The 22,758-nt window shown below is 35.6% G+C and overlaps 1 protein-coding gene across 1 annotated transcript; it reads right to left on the bottom strand.

Moving 5' to 3' along the window:
* Window positions 1-280: 280 nt before the first annotated feature.
* daw (dawdle) lies at window positions 281-17,634 on the bottom strand. The gene is made up of 5 exons (XM_053763341.2): window positions 17,225-17,634; window positions 4,895-5,001; window positions 3,910-4,128; window positions 3,174-3,449; window positions 281-2,160 (listed from the first exon to the last, which is right to left on the bottom strand). Exons 1-5 carry the CDS (start codon window positions 17,526-17,528, stop codon window positions 1,999-2,001), a joined length of 1,068 nt encoding a protein of 355 aa, XP_053619316.1. The 5' UTR covers window positions 17,529-17,634; the 3' UTR covers window positions 281-1,998.
* Between the last annotated feature and the right edge of the window lie 5,124 nt (window positions 17,635-22,758).

Raw genomic sequence — 22,758 nt, 5'->3', positions numbered from 1 at the left:
ATTAAACTAATCTGTTGTGTCCCACTGCCTGGACAAAGGTATAAAAATCTCACAAAAATCTTTCTTACAAAAATCTCAATTGCCAGCAGTACCAACCCCACAGAAAATCTTTCATGATCGTCTTCTACGTAGCCAATCGGGCCCATCTTTCAGCGGCATGCGGCAAACATGTCCAGCCCTGATTGGCCGACTTGGCGCCTACGTCTACTACCCGAGTTCTGGAGCGCAAATCGGTGTGCTTTCTTCGTTATTTAAGTTTACAGAAAAAAAAAAAACAAAATAAGTGATAATCTTTTAATATATTATTATCATTTACCTAAAAATCTTAAACATACATAATACTTGGACACTAGGCTTCATAAAATTTTCTACTGTTTTTAACACTTAAGTACAATGCAAAATTACAACGGAGAAACGAAGGTCAGTGTCCTTAGTCTACATATTTGAGGTGATCTTACTGTAAAAAAATCAATATAAAGAGAGAAAATGTGTTTCGTCAACTTATGCGATCATAATGTTGTAAATTGTCGATAAATTAACTTAACTATCGGTAAAAAAATTACAAAAATGCATCATATCTTGGTAAGTTAGTTAAATTCGCCTGGGGATCCGTTTACATAATACAATATCTGTTTATTATAAATTTTAACACTGAGCTAATAATAACTATGAAAAATTCAGAACCATGTTAAAGAACGGTTTAATTTTCAAACATCGGTATCGAAGTAAACTAAATTCGGAATTCTCACAAGCGAGAATCTTGTGTAATTTCGACCATCTGACCAATTAACTAAATTAAACATAGTGATTACAAATCTCCTAGGTGTATTGAAATATATTATATTATATTACTATCAACTTTCACTCCTATATTCAATAAAGAATATAACCCTAAATTGTTCATACTTTGGAAGTTACTAAAGATAAAATTTATCTTTGCGTATTGTAGCATAATATTTTAATATAGCTAGTGAGTTAATTATTTATCTGTACGTGCATTTTGTCATAATATCAATAGTAAAATCAAAATTACTTCAAATTATTTTTCGAGTAATAATCACGGATTAAAAAACAAATGTTTAATATTTGCTGCAATACATTATCTAATTAATTTCCTAATTACATAATATTATGTTATTTAATGCTTAACAACGGTATGGTATGATTTTTTTTAATATACTTGTAACATTATCCTATAGGAACAAATTTGAACGAAAATTTCGTTAACCTCATTTTCCAACGAAAATATGATAATATTATAACATAGTTGATAATTTATCATACATAGAATTACATTAAAATACGTAATCAAAAACAACATTTCAATATGCTTCAATAATGAGAAAAACGTTTTTTTTATTTTATTTTAAATTCACATATGATTTTTCTCTTGACTTCGGCATATCAAAAAAAAATATAACTAAAGATTATAAATAAATGCAACATTAAATTTAGATTAAAACTTTACAGGACATTGCATATCCACAATAAAATTTAGTTAAATAGTTACATACATGTCATCTCATTTTTTTTGAGAACTAAATATGTACTTTACATACAGCTATATGAATACACAATATTATTCGAATAAAAAAATTCGCGTTTCAATAAATTAAGCCACTGATTTCTAATTAATCAGTTTTGTAACATCAACTATAAATTAAGTAGACATTTTAAGAAATCATTATTCTTAATTTATTAATTCAATTCTTTCTAATCTTCCAAATATTAATTAAAATATCACTACCTATTCTTATTGATCCAATCAATATTCGTTACTCAATTTTTTATACACGCTACCAAAATGTAAATTTCGTTAACACTTTCCAGAACTACGTATATATTAACTTAGCAATTTTTTGTTTAATATAGCTGAGGTTTTAACGACCTTGCAGTCACCGTGGTCGCAGCCAGACTCTAACTTAATATATATGTAGATGTTTTAGCAGCGCGAGTTTAAAAAAACACTTAAGGTTTTGGTGCTATCTCAGTCCTACGTCACATACACCCACACGACTCCACGACCATATTAGGTAACGTCTTTTGGGTCACTGTGTTGTTAGAGTCCACGTAGAGTAATTGGAGGGAGCTGAAGGTGGTGGGGGCGCAGCAAGGGTTGAACTGGATTTTTTTCTTATTCGAGACTGTGTAGAAGTATTTCTGTAAGAAAATAAGTTATGGTTATAATTTTGCTTTAATAAATATAAATAATAAATAAATAAATATATTAGGACAAATCACACAGATCGAGATAGCCCCAAAGTAAGTTCGAGACTTGTGTTATGGGATACCAACTCAACGATACTATATATTTTATAACAAATACATATATAGATAAACATCCAAGACCCGGGCCAATCAGAAAAAGATCATCCATCAAAGATTTTCCATCATGACCCGACCGGGTATTGAACCCGGGACCTCTCAGTTCAGAGGCAAGCGTTTTACAACTGCGCCACCGAGGTCGTCAAAAAACATTATCAAAGCCATATGTTAGCATATAGCTGACGTTCCACAGGTAGGGACAGATTTATTTTGTGTGTTTTTATTTTTGATCTGATCTTTTAAGTAGCAGTTTATAGAAATATGACGACCTCGGTGGCGCATTGGTAAAGTTCTTGCCACTGAACCGAGAAGTCCCGGGTTCGATCCTCAGTCGGGTCATGATGGAAAATGATCTTTTTCTGATTGACCCGGGTCTTGGATGTTTATCTATATATGTACTTGTTATAAAATATAGTATCGTTGGGTTATTATCCCATAACACAAGTCTCGAACTTACTTTGGGGCTAGCTCAATCTGTGTGATTTGTCCTAATATATTTATTTATTTATCTAAAAATCGACTAAAAGGTACGTTTACTTGCGAAACGTCACATATAATGCTAATATTAATGAATAATGATTCAAGTAATTTAAAACTGTATACGGAACACTCGTTTAGTGCAATCTCAATCTCATCAAAAAAAAATCCAAAACGATTGTGGTTTTTCAAAAAAATAAATAATATTAAATTTTTAGTATGATTGCTAAATACTTCAATTTAAAAGTACCTACTCTGGTAAAATAAAACTATTTCAAAGAATCCTTTTTCAAATTCACTTAGGGTATTATGTAATCAATGGAAACACATTTTTGCATTAAATTGAAATATGAAAAAAAATTAATGCATACCCTAATAATATTATGATGATAGCTGTCAGCTTTGGTGACTTCAGAAATCGGGGCACAGGATCCTTTGCAGAAATATGCATGGTACCCCGCCGGTCTGATGATCCAGTCGTCCCAGCCCAGCTCCTTGAAGCTGACGTAAAGCGGCTCGCGACAGCATTCACTGGTGGTCGGCGAGCAGTCCACCGCTCGCCCGCGCCGGTGCTTGCCGGCGTAGCGTGTGTACAGCACCAGAAATGGACGATGCTTTTTGTGGAACGAGAGGGGGGCGCGCCGCAGCTGTGGAGGGATAAGATTTTTGTCAAACATATTGTCAAGCGGTGGTTGTCAAGTGGTTAAGGCCGTCTGTGATCGATAATTCTCGCATCCTACTCGTGCTACATGAGCTTGTATACCGATCTGAGTCATGTTTAGTAGTTTTCGTAGACCACATGCTCCACATGAAGGAAAAGCCTCATAACATCGAGAGGGAAGCTCACGGAAACCTGCATTCGCTTGATAATTTATAACCTAGTGTGTGAAATAAGGAGGAGATATATATGAGCCATGTTGTTACATGCTGTTGCAAAGAAAAAAAAACCATGCAATCGATTCCTATTAAATTCTTTTTTCAATTAATTTTCATACATACGAGTACATACAAATTGGCACAGGATACACAGATGCCTGTGTGCAGCAGTGAGCAGAAAAGGACTGATATGGCAATTTTACCATTAAAGAAAATAAATGCTGAACCAACCTGACATGTTCTGCAGGCGACGTGCAACGTGTGTACCCTCTCCATCCCTTCCAGCCACACTCGGACTGCCCACGCCAGCTCCACTCTAACCCAGCCTTCTCCCACATCAGTCTCTTTAATGGCGATGGGTTTGGTCTTCTTGAATTGCTGCTGGCTGTCCCAGTGAGCTGCTTCGGAGATAACGAAGGTTTGGTTGAATTCGTCTAGTGGATCAGGTTCCTGAAAACATCGTGTTTATGATTAGGTTGTGGAATTAAGACAAAATGGCCGGACCATTTTGGTGCGGCCGGTGTGAAACTACAAACTACAAAGTTTCATAGTTTCTGCCAATTCTTGAGGGAAATATGCGTCTACTTTCTTATCGAATTAGTTGCCAAGGTCATTGACTGGATTGTGAAAGCAACTTTATCCAGAAACTAGATGTTGCCCGGGGCTTCGCTCCCGTGGTAATTTTGAGATAATGTACCACTCTAATGGTGAAATAATTTTTGAAATCGGTTCGGTAATTTCGGAGATTACCCGCCTCAAACATACAAACTCACAAACGCTTACCTCTTTATAATAATATTATAAATAAATGCAAGTGATCTATACAGATCACTTTACGTCATATTCCAAATTAAACAATATTTTTCAAAGTTGAAAATTACTGCTGAGAGGAAATGCCAAAAGAAACTCATTTAAAACCAATGTTAATCCCTATCATACTGGTATAGTGTGTATGTGCTAATCTAAGATAGAAAGTATAATTTGTTGACACTCCATATCCTCCCGTGGGTGTCGTACGAGGCAACTAAGGGATACATAGCGTAGGCAGCTGATAGGTAACAATAGTATTCCCAAGAAGGGTTGACGTCAGGCAGGCGGTAGAAAAATATCAGCCATATTTTCAAAATTTTATGATTAATTTCTACAATGACCCCGGGCTTCTTAACGTCACTAACGAACGCAACCGAACATGCGGAAATGTGAAGGATGATGTTACCTTATAAAACCAGAGCTCCACAACAGCCACTTCTTCGGGTTCCACATCTGGAGGCAGTTCGAACTGCAGGCATTTGAACGGATACCGCCCCGACGTTAGGCACTCTCCTATAACAATACGAAATATTTACTTACATATATTTATTATGGAGACACCTCTTTAATAAATAAATAAATATTAAATAAATAAATAGATATTAGGACAAATCACACAGATTGAGCTAGCCCCAAAGTAAGTTCGAGACTTGTGTTACGGGATACTAACTCAACGATACTATATTTTATAACAAATACATATATAGAAAAACATCCAAGACCCGGGCCAATCAGAAAAAGATCATTCGGTTCTTCGATCTCTCGGTTCAGGGGCAAGCACTTTACCACTGCGCCACCGAGGTCGTCTTTGCGCATAAGAATTTTTTGACACAGTTATACGATTGTTGAACACAACCATTTTTCGGGGACTGGATCCGCGCCTGTCCTATTGGTTGATTAGTAGAAAAGGCCTCAGTTTTGTGATTGTAATAAACTTAAGTACTCCATCCATGCTTCCATACTAATATTATGATGTGAAAGTGTGTTTTACCATCTTTTTCTTCAAAACAAAGCATTGGATTGGTCTAACGCGGACTGCCAAAGCGCGGTTGAAGAAGAAGCGGCGCAACAAACTTCACCGCAGCCTTTTCTTCAAAGATATCCACGAATGTGTGTGATTTAGAACGTGGAAATGTGCGTATGAAAGTCAATTTCCGAATAATTTCCTTTCACCTATTGTGGCACCATCAAAAACGTACAATATACGTATATATGTATTATAATGATTTCTAGAAATCTTTTCATACGCCTGTCATCTATATCTATTAGTATTATTATAAAGATATTTAACGACCTCCGTGGCCTAATGGTCATCATGCCGGACTACACTAGAGGTCCCAGGTTCGATCTCCGGTCAGGTCAAGATAGAAAATTATATTTTTCAGATTGACCTGGGTCTTTGATGTTTATCTATATATGTATATGTTATGGAATATAGTATCGTTGAGTTAGTATCCCATTACACAAGTTTCGAATTTACTTTTGGGGCTAACTCAATCTGTGTGATTTGTCCATATATATTTATTAAAGAGGTAAGCGTTTGTGAGCTTGTGTTTTGAGGCGGGTAATCTCCGAAACTACCGAACCGATTTCAAAAATTCTTTCACAATTAGAAAGTTACATTATCCAATTTTGCTAAAGGCTATGTTTGTTCTCAAAATTCCCACGGAAGCGAAGCACCGGGCAACATCTAATTACAAATATAAGATTGACCAAGTCTGTATACCTAATCAGCTGGTTCCAAGGCTGGTTCACATCATAAATGCGTTACGTGATTGTCTTTTATTTGTCATTCTTACATTCGATTAAATGTGACTAAAATAAATTAGAACCTATAAAATTCTAATCAAGCGTAAAGATAGCATAGTAAATATCATGCGACATTTTTTTTATGGCTAACTACACAACTGACCCTTAGTTAATTAGAGCGAGGAGCGACCCTGGGGGCAGATAATGAACATGTGTAGGTACCTTATCTTGTACGTGTTAGTGGAGAGGTGCGCTCCGACACTTGGATCTCAAGATGCAAGTTGTTACTAGCGGGCTGTCTCGGCTTCGCTCGAGTAAAACCATAATAAATAGCCTATGTTATTCCGGATGGTTTCGTCTATCTCTGTGCAAAATTTCATCAAAATCTGTTTTTGAGTTTGTTTATTACAAACAAAGGAACAACAATAAAAATATTGTATAATATTAGTATGGAAGTATGCAAAAATAAATCTCTCACAATACACGGTCGAATCTAGTATACTCCATTCAAATTCAAAATTCTTTATTAAATTTAGGATGATATACATCACTTATTGACGTCAAAAAATACTTAAACTAAGTCTACTGCCGGCTTCCAAAGCGCAGGTTAAGAGGAAGCGGCGCAACAAACTTCACCGCAGCCTTTTCTCCAAGGACGTCAATTAACAAATATAGGTATATTAGGTTAGGTTTTTGTCCGGCAAATCAAGAATCCATTTAGGCAATTTGTTATAAAAACGGATACAGTTCCCAACAAAAGACGTTCTAACTTTGGCCAACCGATGCCCGGGGACAGACAATTTATCTTTATTACGTAAGGCTCTATCAGTGTAATCACCAACTTTTTTTTAATAAGTTTAAATTTTTCCGGACATGCATAATGTTGTCAAATATGTATTGAGAGGGTAAAGTTAAAATATTAATATCTTTACAAAAATCTCTCAAGGGAATCCCTTCTCCTCAAACCATATATAGTAGATTAGTTTAACATAGAATAAAAATCGATATTGCTATTTAATTATTAATAATCTTTAAACATATTATATTTTTATTAAAATAATCATTTAAAAAAAGAAAACATTTGAAAATAGAACATCGACTATTAGATTAGAGAGATTTAGATTCAGATATAGTAAGCAATGTCTGTGACATCGACAGTTTGAAGTTGACAAAGAAAGCTTAGCTTACGCGTAATGTTTTTACTAAATGTCCTAAGGTGTATCTTAGTACTTCTTTCGATTACATTTCCGCGTAAGAAATTAAACTTCAAATTTTGAAGATTCGGTTCCTATTTTATGACCAACCAATCTGACGTTGCAGGATTCCACTTAAGCTTACCTCCTTTAGCTAACCTTGTACTTTAACTTAACCTTAAGTTAGGTTATGTAAAGGAGGTACCTATAACCCTGTAGTTGTATTGATGTTTAAATATATATTGTAAACAAGTCCACCGGGCATGTTTACGGGACGTGGTGTAAAAATACGATTACAGACAAACGGACAGATAGTACAAGGGCGTTGTTCATTAAAAATTAATTGTAGCTGATAAACTGTAAGAAAACAATGTTCTATCCCACCTTAAGCGGTTATTTATAATATAAATAATATTTATTTTACTCATATCTCATACTAGATGCGTTGCCCGGGGCGTCGCTCCCTTGGGAATTTTGAGATAAAATATAGCCTATAGCAATCTTGGATAATGTACCTTTCTAATGGTGATAGAACTTTTGAAATCGGTTCGATAGTTTCGAAGATTACCCGCCTCAAACATACAAACTCACAGTCACAAACTCACAAACGCTTACCTCTTTATAATAATAGTAATGCGAAAGTCTGTCCTGCTTTCTCTGATAAATTTGGCCGATTTAGATGAAATTTGGAATATATATAGTCAATGACCCGAGGTCAAACATAATCTATCGCGGGCAAAGCTGCGGGTAATTGCTGTGCCTTATAAAGCACTTTTTTCGTGTTAAAGTTAAGAAGGTGTTTGATACCAATCCCCTTTTTAAAGCCACTCGAAAATCAACCCTTTTCAATTAGATAATAAAATACATTATCACCTCTACCCTTATGCTGCTATAGTAGGTCAAAAGCTTTATCATTTTTCCCGCCCAAGGGTCAAAATACCAAAGCTGTCGAGAATAGCGCCGCCATGCCAAAGGGCATGCCAAAGCGTTTTATCAAAAAATCCGTATTCCACTGACATGGCGCGTGACTGGCACGTGATAAAAATGGTCAAGGGTGAGTTGGGTAGCGGGCGGTGAATTGTCGACCCTTTGGTTTCTAGCTAAAAAGTCAAATGTTGAAGATTGATCGTGTAAACTTTTACACACAGGTACAGTTGTGTGTGTGTGTTTGTGTGTGAGATAAATTTTAAAATACCTACCTAGTGTTACATAATTCTAATGATTTGGAACGATCATTAGCTCCAGGTTTTACTTAAACGATTTTAATTCGCGATGGGAAACTTAATAGACATTTTTTTCCTATTTACAAGCTTTTATTTAAATTGTTACGTTGTGTTCAGATGAAATCTTGTAACTCAATTTTAAGTTTGGATAACAATTCATTATTATGATCTCTCATCTCAAAAATTGAATATTTGCAAAAAAAAACTTAAATCGTAAATAAATCCAAATAATAGTTTTTTTTTTACATTTAAAATAGTCATTGTAACGAAAACTGATATTTGGACCTTGCCCACATAACAGTTAAAATAATCGGTTAAATTTAAACAGCTTAGATATGTGTCCAATTAGACGAGTCAAAGGGTCGCTTCTCATAAATTAGATTTTTTTTATTGCCACGTCCTATATAGATAAATTTCTGTAGTTCCGTCTGTCTGTTGTCTGAACTTGGAAATCAATTTATTTACAGCGATGATATATATACAGTGTGGCCGAATATCTACCACTCGTTGCGTGTCGCGGGCGCCATCTTGAAATGCGACGATCGCCAAATAAAATCCAAATGTCTTTTTTTTTTTAATTATGGTCTTTTCTTTACGATGGACAATTAAAAAAATAACAATAAGTAGAAAATATATTAACTATTTGTATAAGTAGATGCGTAATTTATTTAGTAATTTGTTCCGGATAATCGCCGTCAATATAATTTTAATCTACTAAGCTCATTTGCGTTTGATAGTCAAATTAGTGTAACAAATTCCCACAGAAGCGAATCATCGGCGCGCAGCAAGTTATGCACAAGGCAACAAATACGTTAAGTCATTGAAGCGGCCACATACAAACGATTGATTGAACATAATTAGCAATTAGGTACGTTACGCAATAAACATTGATTAGTTATTGCGAGCTCGTGAATTGGCGGGAAATATCTAAGAATGATATCTGTGTGATATGATAACGGCTGTATTTATAGTAATTAACAATGCGAAACTCGTTCCAAGTTGTTTTAATTAGGTATGCGTTTGCTTGTGTTTATTTATAATAACTTGACTAACCGTAGCTCGCGGCGACACTCTCCAGCTGTCCAACTATCAACACCAAATATCACCTCAATCTGTTGCTCCGTTTTGACGTGAAAGACGGACAACTAAAAACACACTTTCACATTTGTAATATTAATAAATAATTAATAATTATAATATGTATGTATATGGATGTTGGTGCGAGGAGATAGTGGCGGTCAAGTCACATTAACAATGTTCGTCATTGGATGGGTGACCAAAAGTCTTGAGCTCCTCCGTGCTCCGGAAGGCACGTGGTTGTTCACGGCCCATACTCCTTATATCCATAGGAAGACCCATACTCCAGAATTTTTTAGGTCCACCGGACAAATCTTCTGATTAGTTGTTGTATTTCATAAATTCATCATATCTATACTATTATTATAAAGAGGTAAGCGTTTGTGAGTTTGTATATTTGAGGCGGGTAATCTCCAAAACTACCGAACCGATTTCAAAAATTCCTTCACCATTAGAAAGATAGATTATCCAATATTGCTATCACGTCGTATAAATATAGCGCTCGTAATGTAATGTGTTTATAACTTGTTTTTATTTGCCTAATAACTTGAGCCTTTACTTTCCTTCTTTAACTTACCAATTGAACTATACATTGATGAATTCACACCTTCTATATTATCACTTACAGTCTTAGTACAGTATTTACTTAAGCGTGTCCAAGGTCTAATGTTCACGAACACATGTTGCACCCATGAATGGGCCATTCAAACATAGCTTTAGGTTAATTAATCTTTGTGTAACAGGAACTTTGGTATTTCCTTGCAAATGTATATAGTATTTATAGCCAAGTAATGAACAGCTATCGGCGGGTGGTATCATGTTTATTTTTTAAATGTATAGTTTTTGTAATAAAAGCACACATAAAGTGCTTTCAAAATGTATTCAGAAAAGTGATTGTGATCGACCATTGATAAAAATCACTATCTATACTATATTATAAATAGGTAAGCGTTTGTGAGTTTGTATATTTGAGGCGGCTAATCTCCGAAAATACCGAACCGATTTCAATTTTAATTTTAATTTTAATTAAAATTGCTATAGGCTATACTTTATCTCAAAATTCCCACGGGACCGAAGCCTCGGGTAACATCAAGTAATAGTATAAAACAAAGTCTCTTCCCGCTGTCTGTTCGTATATACGCTGAGATCTTTAAAACTACGCAACGGATTTTGATGCGGGTTTTTAAAATAGACAGAGTGATTCAAGAGGAAGATTTAGGTGAATAATTTATTACGGTTTTACACGAGCGAAGCCGGGACGGGCAGCTAGCATGGTACAAAATATGATCGACAATATTTTGATTGCCCTAATTTTATTAATTTGGCTGTAATTTAAAAATTATTTTATATACCTATCTATAGTATATACTAGCCTTCCGTCCCGGCTTCGCTCGGGTAAAAAGAAAATAAATTATATACCTAAACCTTCCTCAAGAATCACACTATCTCTTGGTAAAAACCGCATGAAAGTCCGTGCAGTAGTTTTTGAGTTTATCGCGAACAGACAGGCGCAGTAGAGGACTTTGTTTTAAAATATGTAAGGATTAAAGAAATGTTTACATATTGTATTGTATGTATTTGTATGTTATGTTGAACAAGCAGCAGGTCGGGTCAGTGGTCCGTCTTCAAAATAATAACAATAATTATGAGGCACTTGGTATCGTGATATCATGTACAGTGTAGGTACGTAACCTATGTATCTTGCAGGCAAAATCTACTGGACGGATTGTTAGGAAATTTGGTACACGGGTAGAATAACACATAGAGTACCTTTTATCCCAAAATTGCCACGGAAGCGAAGTCCCGGGGCGAAGTTAGCATATATATATTTATTTATTTTGACAATATGGTCCATGAAAAAGACATCAACTGACTTAGATTATCATAGAAACAGATCAAAATGAGTTATCCTATTTTAAATAAATAAATAATAAATAAATAAATATATTAGGACAAATCACACAGATTGAGTTAGCCACAAAGTAAGTTCGAGACTTGTGTTATGGGATACTAACTCAACGATACTATATTTTATAACATATACATATATAGATAAACATCCAAGACCCGGGTCAATCAGAAAAAGATCATTTTCCATCGTGACCCGACCGGGGATCGAACCCGGGACCTCTCGGTTCAGTGGCAAGAACCATACCACTGCGCCACCGAGGTAGTCCGGTATTTTGGATCTACTAATCTGATTTTGATCAAAAAAGAAAAAAGGTTTTTACCTTTTTTCTTTTTTGATTATAACATATAGGGCAATTTTAGCGCACTTGATAAAATCACATCATCTAGGTCTGTTGTGTCAAAATTAAATCAGTATCCTCACATATTATAAAATTAAGTAGCGTACGTCTGTCTGTACGCAATAAACTCAAAAACTTGACGGATTTTTTTATGGTTTTCACCAATAGATAGTGTGATTCCTGGGAATGGTGTAAGAGTAATTGTGTAATTTATTACGCAATACACATTCTTTCTTAAACACTTCGATAAAAAAAAACATAAACAAATATTAACAAACGAATATTTTACAAGATACGTGCGTGAGCGCATACCACACACGCACTAGTTTATAAATAAGAGCAAAGTCCAATCGTTTTGCGTTTATAGCAGAAACTGTCTCATGCAAAAATGCTGCTTTTTTATATATACTCGGGCTGCTATTTATGTATCCGGAATTTGATGATTTATTATGATTTTCGGCGTGGATTAACTCAAAAACAGTGCATCGAACAACTGATTTTAACTTTTGGAGATGAAGCACCATCGAAAACCACTGTGTATTATTGGTTTAAGGAATTTCAACGTGGACGGTCTATGCTCACGGATGAAATTAAGGAGGGTCGTCCTAAATCGGTAGTGGTACAACAAAATATTGATGCTGTGCGACAATTAGTAATGCAAGATCGTCATGTTACATACCGCGAGATAGAGGCGTCTCTGGGCATTAGTATGACGAGTATACACGCGATATTACACGAACATTTAATTGTTAAAAAAATTTGTTCGCGTTGGATTCCGCACAACTTGAGCGTAGATCAAAAACAGGCTCGTGTCGACTGGTGTAAGAAAATGATAAAAAAATACAACCGTGGCACGTCAAAAGCTGTTTATAATATCTACACAGGTGACGAAACCTGGATCTATGCTTATGACCCTGAAACTAAACAGCAGTCAACGGTGTGGGTCTTTCAAGATGAACCGAATCCAACAAAAGTTGTTCGTGCGAGAAGCACTTTAAAGCAAATGGTCGCTTGTTTTTTTGGTATCAACGGACATGTAGCTACAGTGCCACTAGAGAATAGTAGGACGGTTAATTCTGAATGGTACACCACCATTTGTTTGCCAGAAGTCTTTGAAAAAATACGAAAGAACAACCCACAACGCAGAATCATACTTCATCACGACAATGCTAGCTGCCACAAGTCGGCTGAAACAAATAATTTTTGGAGGGTCAAAAGATTGAATTGACGGGTCATCCGCCGTACAGCCCCGACCTGGCACCCAATGATTTTTATTTATTTCCAAACATTAAAAATAAATTACGTGGTCAACGTTTTTCGAGCCGCGAAGAGGCCGTTGATGCGTTCAAAACACACGTTTTGGACATACCTCAATCAGAATGGAAAAAGTGCTTTGAAAATTGGTTTCATCGTATGCAGAAGTGCATAGATCATCGCGGAGAATACTTCGAGAAACAATAAAACCATATGTAATAATATATGTTTGTTTAATTTTGTTATTCCGGATACATAAATAGCAGCCTATGTATACCGCCCGGTCAAACGGAACAAAGTCTAATATTTATAGGTACACGTGCTGTAAAGGTCACGTGATGTAATATTGACGTATAAAATTCTATTTTTACCGTTAGAATTTTATTTTTATTTATATGTTTCATCAATGTATAAATAATACTTTAGTTGACCGGACTCCATTCGGTTTTTATGCGTCAAAATATTCATATATTTTTTTTACAATATGCTTATTAATATATATAAAATATAAAACTCTTGCGTTACTGAGTGACTGACTGACAGACAACGTACAAGCGAAACTACTGGGCGTAGAAAGCTGAAATTTGATGTGTAGGTTCCTAGCAAAGTGTAGGGGAGCATTAAGAAGGGATTTCCTGAAATTCCCACGGGAAACGGATTTTTTTCTCACATACGAAGTTGTCGGCTTTTATAATAGTATACGATATTGTTGGGCGAGGGCGTGGCCTTTGCGTGGAATGAAACAACGATTTTTCACCTGTGTTAATGGAGCGATTTGCCTTCTAGTTTTCACACACTAGCTCATAAATAATCAACTAAGACGCTCTATCAATATAATTTTATGAAATATTTTCACATTTACAATTTGACTTATCACGTAGTTATGATAAATTCACCCGGAACCGTTTTAGCAAATAATATTAATCTTTTGTACTAATTACTATAAAAAGATACCAAATGTGAAAACAAAAAAAAATGTTATTTTTTTGTGTGTGACACAGATCACGGCACACGCGCCGCACTCGTGCTATAGTGATAGTAAATAATGTATTACTATACAATTGTAATCAATACTTCTATACTAATATCATAAATGCGAAAGTCTTCCTGTCACGCCTTTACGGCTAAACCGCTTTTGATGAAACTTTGAACAGATATACCAGCCAGACCAGCACGGGACCGTAGGAGTGGAGACGAGAAAGCAGACCCTGGGCTTCGATTCTATATGGCTAAGGAAGATACCGGAAAAACGCTTAAATGAGAGAGAGAGAGAGAGAGAGAGAGAGAGAGATGGTACAAAGGGCGGACTTAATGCTAAAAACATTTTAAATAGTCAACCTCCAGGACTTATGAAAACCAGCGCGTATGAAAAGCTATTTATTTTTAATGTACCGAACTTATCAAAATCATTTCAAATCTTGTATATAGTGCGTTGGGGTAATTCCGAAAATGGGTATATTCCGAAATTAAAAAAATACTACCAATCTGTGCGATATCTCCTTGTTGCCAACATTAATCTAACCGATCTGCATTGTGGGCGTAAGGCGTTAGTGACAAGAATACGTCAGTAGCGTCAAGTTTTCGAGTGTTTTTCGCGCCATTTTTGTTTATTTTCATACTATTCCCAAGATAGTTCGTAAAAAAACATAAAAAATATGATATGATTCGACATTTCAAATGCATGATTTGAAGAACCTAATAACGTGTTTAAGATTCTAATGCACATTAGTAATATATCATTTTATTGAGTAAACAGAGGTAAACGATAATGACAGTAAATATTAAATAACTTCAAATAAATTTCTTTATTAATTTAATTTCTTAAATATATTTTTTTCTACCATTTGAACACAATTTCTCAGGGTGAAATCTCTCAATATTTTTATTTCGGAGAAAATGCCCAAATAGCAACGCTGAGAACTAATGTTACTATTAGGTATAACTAGCTGCGCCCCGGGGCCTCGTTCCCGTGGAAAATTCGGGATGAACAGTACCCTATATGTATATTTTACCCATGTACCAAATTTCATCAGTAGATTGCGTGAAAGATTAACAAACAAATATAGATTCATCCTCACAAACCTTAGCATTTATAATGTTTATTAGTAGGGAGTACGTTGTCACACCTGTGTCTTTACTTTGTTTTAAATATAATCGTATTTTCTCATAATAGAATCATCATTATATAAGCCAAAATATTTTTCTTTTATATTTTTGTATGTTTGTCTGTATCGCGCATCACGCAAAAACCTAAACATCGAATTTGATGCAGTTTTAATAGTTGTATTATAGGGAATGGTCTTAACTTAAAATCTTTACCAGATACTGTCCTTGAACCCCAGATATTATCATTAATAACATATAATAAAATGATACAGATGCTACTGCGTTACTTTATTTTAAAGGGAAATTTAGGGCCAACCCACGGGCAAAAGCTAGTCATGTCTATGGCTTCTCTTCGGCATAATTAACCCTTAAACTATACATTTGGATATCACCATGCATGCGCGTGATTCAATACAGTTATCTGAAGTTATTTATTAATTAAACAACCTCAACTATTGACTCGTAATTTTCTTAATTAACACATTGAGAACGCGAACTTTGATATTAAGTTACTTCGCATTTAACTTTAAGAATTTTAACGTCGTTTTCAGCTTTCCTTATTTTTTGTGCGTGTAGTCCTCGCCTTAGAATAGAATCGCTCCGTATCCTGCTGTGGATATCGAACAATTGTATAACTTTGTCATCTGACTGGCATCAATAGCATTACCAAAGAGGGTGGACGAAAAAGCCGAATCTTGAAAATTCTATGTAGGTTTACACTGTTATGTTTTCGAGAATATTATTTATTTCATTCAAGGGCCATGCCTCGTGCGACGACGTACGTTATTGCTACGTTGTGCTCCGTTTTTTTCTAAAGGTGTTGACACTGACGCGCGTTGACGTACGTCGAATAAAAACTTCATACAATTTCAGCGTTTTCTGTCGAAATTACGGAGCGAGTAATGTGATGTCTCTCATTGTGATTATTGTGACATCAATCTATTGTTTTTGAGAATACCAACAGATTCTGATTAATTTTTTCCTCTGCACACACGATAACTTCTGAACTCGGCCGTACGTCGCAGTTTCTTATTATTCACATAACTTAAAGTACATACACGATAACATTTATTATTGTATGGTTAACTCTCACTCATTATCCGAAGAAACAAGACACACACACAGTCTTTACACCGGTAAATAATGGCGTCCCGTGGTGTATAATTTTAATTATTAAAAATATGGTAAGCCCTTCTGGCGTTATAGGGACCAACACTGTTTCATTCGGCATTTCTTCTCCGAAAAGATTGTAGTATGAAGCTTTGGTGAATACTTATTATTTAATTTAGAATATGACGTGAAATTTTGTCGTCTAATGTGAAGGTCTAATTTCTGAATTAGTTATTTGAGTTTTTATTTTAATCTACCCGTCGATGATTATGTGATGTCCGCTGAGAAAGGATATTTGGAAATTCCATTCCTAACGTAGCGAACGCAGAATTTTGAATTTTGTTATACTCGCTTTTGTATTATAACATTCTGAAAGCTTCAAACCAATTAAAGCTTCAAACAAAATCATGCAAAATCACGATTGTTGCGTTGTTGTGGCGGTATAGGACCGCCATAACAACGCAACAATCGAGTAAACAAATAAACAAACTCAAATGTGTTACTGTTAATTATGATTATAAATATAGGTAAGGAACTCGTTTAGTGACTACAAGAGAACTTGTACGAAACCATTTCCCGCGTCTTTCATTTTTTTTAATCGCACACGTGACACAGATAAAAACAAAAAATTAAGTATATACTTATCGTAACGGAAATATACGAAATAAAAAATACACACCAAATATGATCTTCGATTCGTATCAACCTACCCGAAATAAGGACGTAACATGACAGGTGACTGTACAGTACAGTGTACAATGTCATACAAACTCACCTTCAACAGGAAAAATTATCTTCTGCTCGGTCCGTCCGTAATAATCATCAAACTCCGGTGGTTTGTCCGTGTTTTCGTTCAAAGTCTGGCCCTGGGCCACTGGCATGGGGAGACTGTTTACCGGCAGACCAACCACTGGCTTCTTACTTAGCCTTAACTTCTTCAGTATCTGTTGCTTTACGAAGGCTATTCTCGCTTCTGTTAACTCCGTTATAGTGAGTTCTCCTTTCGCGCAATTCGAGCAAAACATTTCACTTGAACTAATAAAGCTAATGACTAGAAGTATGACGAACACTCGCGTCATGTTGAGGTAGATTCCTTCGGCGCAAGCAATTAAAATATGATAGAAGATCGAGACGCATGCGTGCGAAGTTTACCGCGACCGGCGCACGACTGTGCCTTATCTGATTGGCTTTCAGTTTTATAGTGGTTGACTCATGGCTTGTTAGCCCTTTTTGGAAGGGGTAGGTCCCTTTGGATACCTTCAAGTCTGAGTTCATGTCAAATGTATATAATGTTTTCACTGATGTGTTTTGTTGATTTGAAATTTCCGTTGAGAATTTATAGTACTAAAAAAATAAGATTTTACAGAACTGCTATGAAAAAATAGTTCGTTACAATTTTTTTGTAATATTTAATTGTTTTAATTTAAAAATTAATTGTTCTCGGAATGTTCTAGTTAGTTACTAAAAAATTAAATCGAAAGGTGAAAAACTGACGCAATTTTAGCAGCCATGACATGACGCTCATCTAATATTTGTCCGGTAGATAACCCGAAAACTGGAAATCACGACCATGGTTCCTGAATATGTTGAAATCATCAAATAGTTTTACTATTCAACTATTAAAAAGGGTAATATTAATCGCATGTATGTATATTAAAATATATATTTGGAATTAATATATACTTAAATTTACTTATGTTTTGAACTTTGAACCTAAGTCCATATTACATACAGGTGTGTATGAAGAAAAAAAATTTTGGTCGATTCCCGGTAACTTGATCAAAGTAAGTAACTCCATACTGAATCGAAAGTTGAATTAAGAAAAGAAAAAATATGTCAAGCCTAGTCAACCATACTTATTTAACCTATAAAAACATTATTTTTAATGGACATCAATACTAACCGCCGGCACTAAAAACTAAGTTCGCGTATCCGATGAAGTCATACACAGAAACGAGCACAACACATCCAGAACCGCAGACAAACATTTTTGATCACAGGTACAAATATTTGGGAATCGAATCGACCTTCAGATTGCGGACTGGTCGTGGTGACCACGGAGGTAGTTTAAATAAAAAATAGATTTTCGTAGAAATGAAAGTTAGTTTTGGTATTGGAAGTATTATATAATCTGTGGTTTTGGTGTTCCCGAAAGGAAGGTTCCCGATAGCGACCAACACTGTTCAAATGAGTTTCTTTCGGCATTTCTTCTCAGCAGTGGTCGTTCCGAAATGCCAGTAGTTTGTAGCTTGTGAGAAATAACTATAAATATAAAGATTGACGAGAAAAAGTGCCTGTGAAGGTCTAATTTCTGAATAAATGATTTGAATTTGAATTTGGAAAAAGGAGAAAAATATTTTCACATACTTAGTTATAGTCAGGTGGGACGGGAGATGAGAGCCAATGAAAGTGTTAACTGTATAAATAGGTTGTTAAAAATACCTAACTACATACAATGTAGTAACGCGACACTATCTTATGTAGGTACATCCTTCATGTGAAGCTTAATGAAATCAAATCATTTTGTCAGAAATTAGGCCTATTCAACTTTTCAGTCACTTTTATGTGATAAAACATGTCGGCATAAATGCTCTAATATCGGCAACGATCGTATCATATCAATCAGTATTGATTTTACTTAAAATAATTATATTATATACTTGGTGGTGGTACTTAGTTGTGTACTATAATTAATATATTATCGTGATTGCTTATGATTGTACATTGTCTGAGAATTATTTCTCAATTCTCAGTATTTATCAAATCAAATATTTATTATTACTCAAATCTCAATATTTTTCAATTTATTTATATAAATTTCAAAATATAGATTACTAAAAATTTTAGAGGTTTATAGGTATGTCCACTGCCACAAGATTCAAGGCTGTATTCGAAAAATCGTATCAAATGCTTAAGACAACTTGCACGAAAATCTACTACCAGTGTGCCATAACGCGCATATCGACAAATAAGTATTGGCCGCGAAATTCCGTTACCAAAAGGGAAAATTAAGCTCAAAATGTGGGAATAAGCGAGCTTATAGGATCCATGTACTGCGTGTGGTATCTCGGTCCATTGTCCAAGTGCGAGCGGTCTGACCCCGCGATAGCTCTACGAGGTGAGAATACCGAGCTTTACATTATATATAGTAAACAAGCGCTATATATGTACAAACTCATAGATATATCTGACTGTCTACAAGAAAAAGGTTTCATTAGCTCTAAGACTAGTGTCCCGTCCCGACTACGCTCGGTTAAAAACATAATTAAATATACACCTAAACCTTCCTCAGGAATATTAGCAAAAATAAAAGAAAACGTAGATATAAAACTATATTACTTAATTATTAATACGTAACGGATACACACCAAGAGGCGTTACTCGCGACGGTGCGGTCGGATGACGACTGAGGTCCATTTGTCCATGGGATACACACGCAAGCGACGCGTGCACACAAGCTAACAGGAATTACACTATCTATTGGTGAAATCCGCATGAAAATCCGTGCAGTAGCGCGAACAGACAGACAGACAGACGCGGCAGAGGAATTTGTTTTATAATATGTAAGGATCCTTACTAAGGATATATAAGGATAGGACGTAAGCGACTGTCCTACGTAAGTCTCACACATATCTTTATACGAAATTACATCAAACTTTTCAAGATTCAGCTGTGGTTTTACGACCAGCCGCTTGTCTGACGTCATACTGCACTCCCTCTCATCTGAGTATTACCTTCACTTCACACGGTCATCGGTATCCTTAGTTCACCTATCAATGGCACGCATATCAATCTTGACAACATAAAATCAGCACTTTCTGGGTTTGCCCCTCCAGCCAGGCTGGTAACGACATGGTCAGGCATTTGTTCCGTAACTTGTCAAGTTACAAATGCCGTGCAGCTCGTGTTTAGCTAGAACGCGACTCCAAGTTTAGTCCACCCCGTAAAAAATCGTTGCCTACTTAATCTTTTGCCACAAAACCATGCCACTAAAACCATGTAGCTATTGGGATCGCTATTAATTTAAAGATATTATATCAGATAACATTTAATACTTTGTTACAATATAGGTGTGAGAGCTTATCTCTTATCAGTATCTTCCCGTCCCCCAGAGCTGAATAAGATACAATATGTTATTCAGCTCTGAGGGCTGACTGCGTCAAAACATACATAAAATAAAATCTTGTTGGTTTTAATCTTCTTCGAAATGCAATAAAGAGTTTTTTTTTTAATGTAATGAAGGAGTATCATTGCAATATCCTGTAATCACACGCCTCTCTCACCCTTCAAACCGGAACACAACAATGCAAGCTGCTATTTGGCTGAAATAGACGAGAGTGAGTTACCCATGCAGGCAGACGTCCTTTGTACTTAGACTATGTGTGTTGTGTATATTCTAGTACTGGAAGGTGGACGTATTATATAATCTGTAGTTCTAGTGAATCGTGCGGCAAAAGGCAAATAAAACTATGTTTTGTAAATCACTCCCCGATAAGGATTACAATGAAATCATCCGAACTATTATCTCGCAGATATCTTATCAGCGGGCTTGCCTCCGGGTCGAAGTCTCTGGGACGCTGCACTTATCTCAATGTTTCAGTTGCTTGTTACAAGGGGCCGGATCTACTCGAGGCATGGCATGGGGCAATCTCTGGTTTCATGAAATCCTATATTTTTTATCTACAAAATTGATGAACTACTAAAATTAAATCAAATTTAAAAACGATATAATCCAGACATTTAATGTAATCCGAAGAATAAATATGGTCGTTGTTTTGTATTGGAACAACGGCAATAAAGACTTAATTGCTAACCGTTATAAGGTCCATTTTGGTTTGGACGACCACAAATAATTATATTTAAAGAAAGAAAACAACAAATAAAAATCGAAAAAGAATTATTACATGTGCGTATATTCGTTTATTACATGTGTATTTTATGGGTTTATAAACATTCGTTGAATAATAGGAATTTACAAAATACGTCACAGGCCTTAGTGCGGGTTTGCACTTCACTTCTCACTATCAAATAGATTCGAAGTGAGACGCAGCGAACCAATCACATTGCGCTGTGGTTGTCGTTGCGTCACAATGCCGCACTGTGATTGGTTAGCTGGCGTCTCACTGTGAATCGACTTGATGGTGACATGTAAATACCAAAGTCGCAATACGCACACTGATTAGCTAATTCATACAGAAAAATAAAAGCAAAAGGAAAATATGTTAACTGACAGACATACAAGCAAACAACTTAGTGGGTTAGGGGTTCAATTGTTGCTTTTTACTTACGGAACCTTAAAAATAAGGGGGAGCCATAACTAAGTATGCCGTGGCTGCCCTTTGTCTTTGTTCTAATCCTCTATCGTAGGGCCGTCATCGATAAATAAATTCGATTTTCGACGCTATAGATAGCATAAGGAAATTCTTAACCAAATTGATAAAACTGATTATGATAATAATTAGTATTAGGTAATTAATGGGGGCGTGGCGCGTAATCCAAAAGGGTGGGTTGCACTGTCAACTTTGACGTTAACATTAACGTGCGCAGAAAAACACAACCTAAGCCATTTTGTCTAAACGTCAGCGGCGCGCCGATTAAAATCAACGTCACATTGATGGTAAATATAAATATATAAATATTAATATAATATATTAGGACAAATCACTCAGACTGAGCTAGCCCCAAAGTAAGGGACTTGTGTTATGGGATATTAACTCGACGATATTTTATAACAAATACATATATATAGATAAACATCCAAGACCCGGGCCAATCAGAAAAAGATCATTTTCCATCATGACCCGACCGGGGATCGAACCCGGAACCTCTCGATTCAGAGGCAAGCACTTTACCATTGCGCCACCGAGGTCGTCAAACGATGCAACTAAGTAAATCGAGGGTAAAAGTAAAGTAAAAATGTATTTATTAATCTCCATACAAACTCACAAGCGTTATTTTTTTTTGTACTTACATCCTGTTCTACTAATATTATAAATGCCAAAGTTTGTGAGGATGTATGTGTGTATGTTTGTTACTCTCAAGCAAAATCTACTGGTGGATTGTTATTCAATTTAGTATTCAAATAGAATATTACCTGGAATAACACATAGCGGGTACTTTTTATTGTGAAAAGTTTTCACAGTTGTATAGCGGAAGATCTAACTTAAAATCTGGTGTAGGTTTCATCGCGATTCGTTGCTTAGAATCCGAGATAATGACAATAATAAGGTATGAAACGACGCATGAAATAAACGCGGGTGAAGCCGCGGGCAAAATCCAAGTTCTGAATGATTGATTACAGGTGATGGT

The sequence above is a fragment of the Plodia interpunctella genome, chromosome 23 (assembly GCF_027563975.2).
Source record: "Plodia interpunctella isolate USDA-ARS_2022_Savannah chromosome 23, ilPloInte3.2, whole genome shotgun sequence".
NCBI classification, from domain to species: domain Eukaryota; kingdom Metazoa; phylum Arthropoda; class Insecta; order Lepidoptera; family Pyralidae; genus Plodia; species Plodia interpunctella.
The sequence above is the reverse complement of the archived record's forward strand: the minus strand, read 5'-3'. Positions and strand labels throughout refer to the sequence as shown.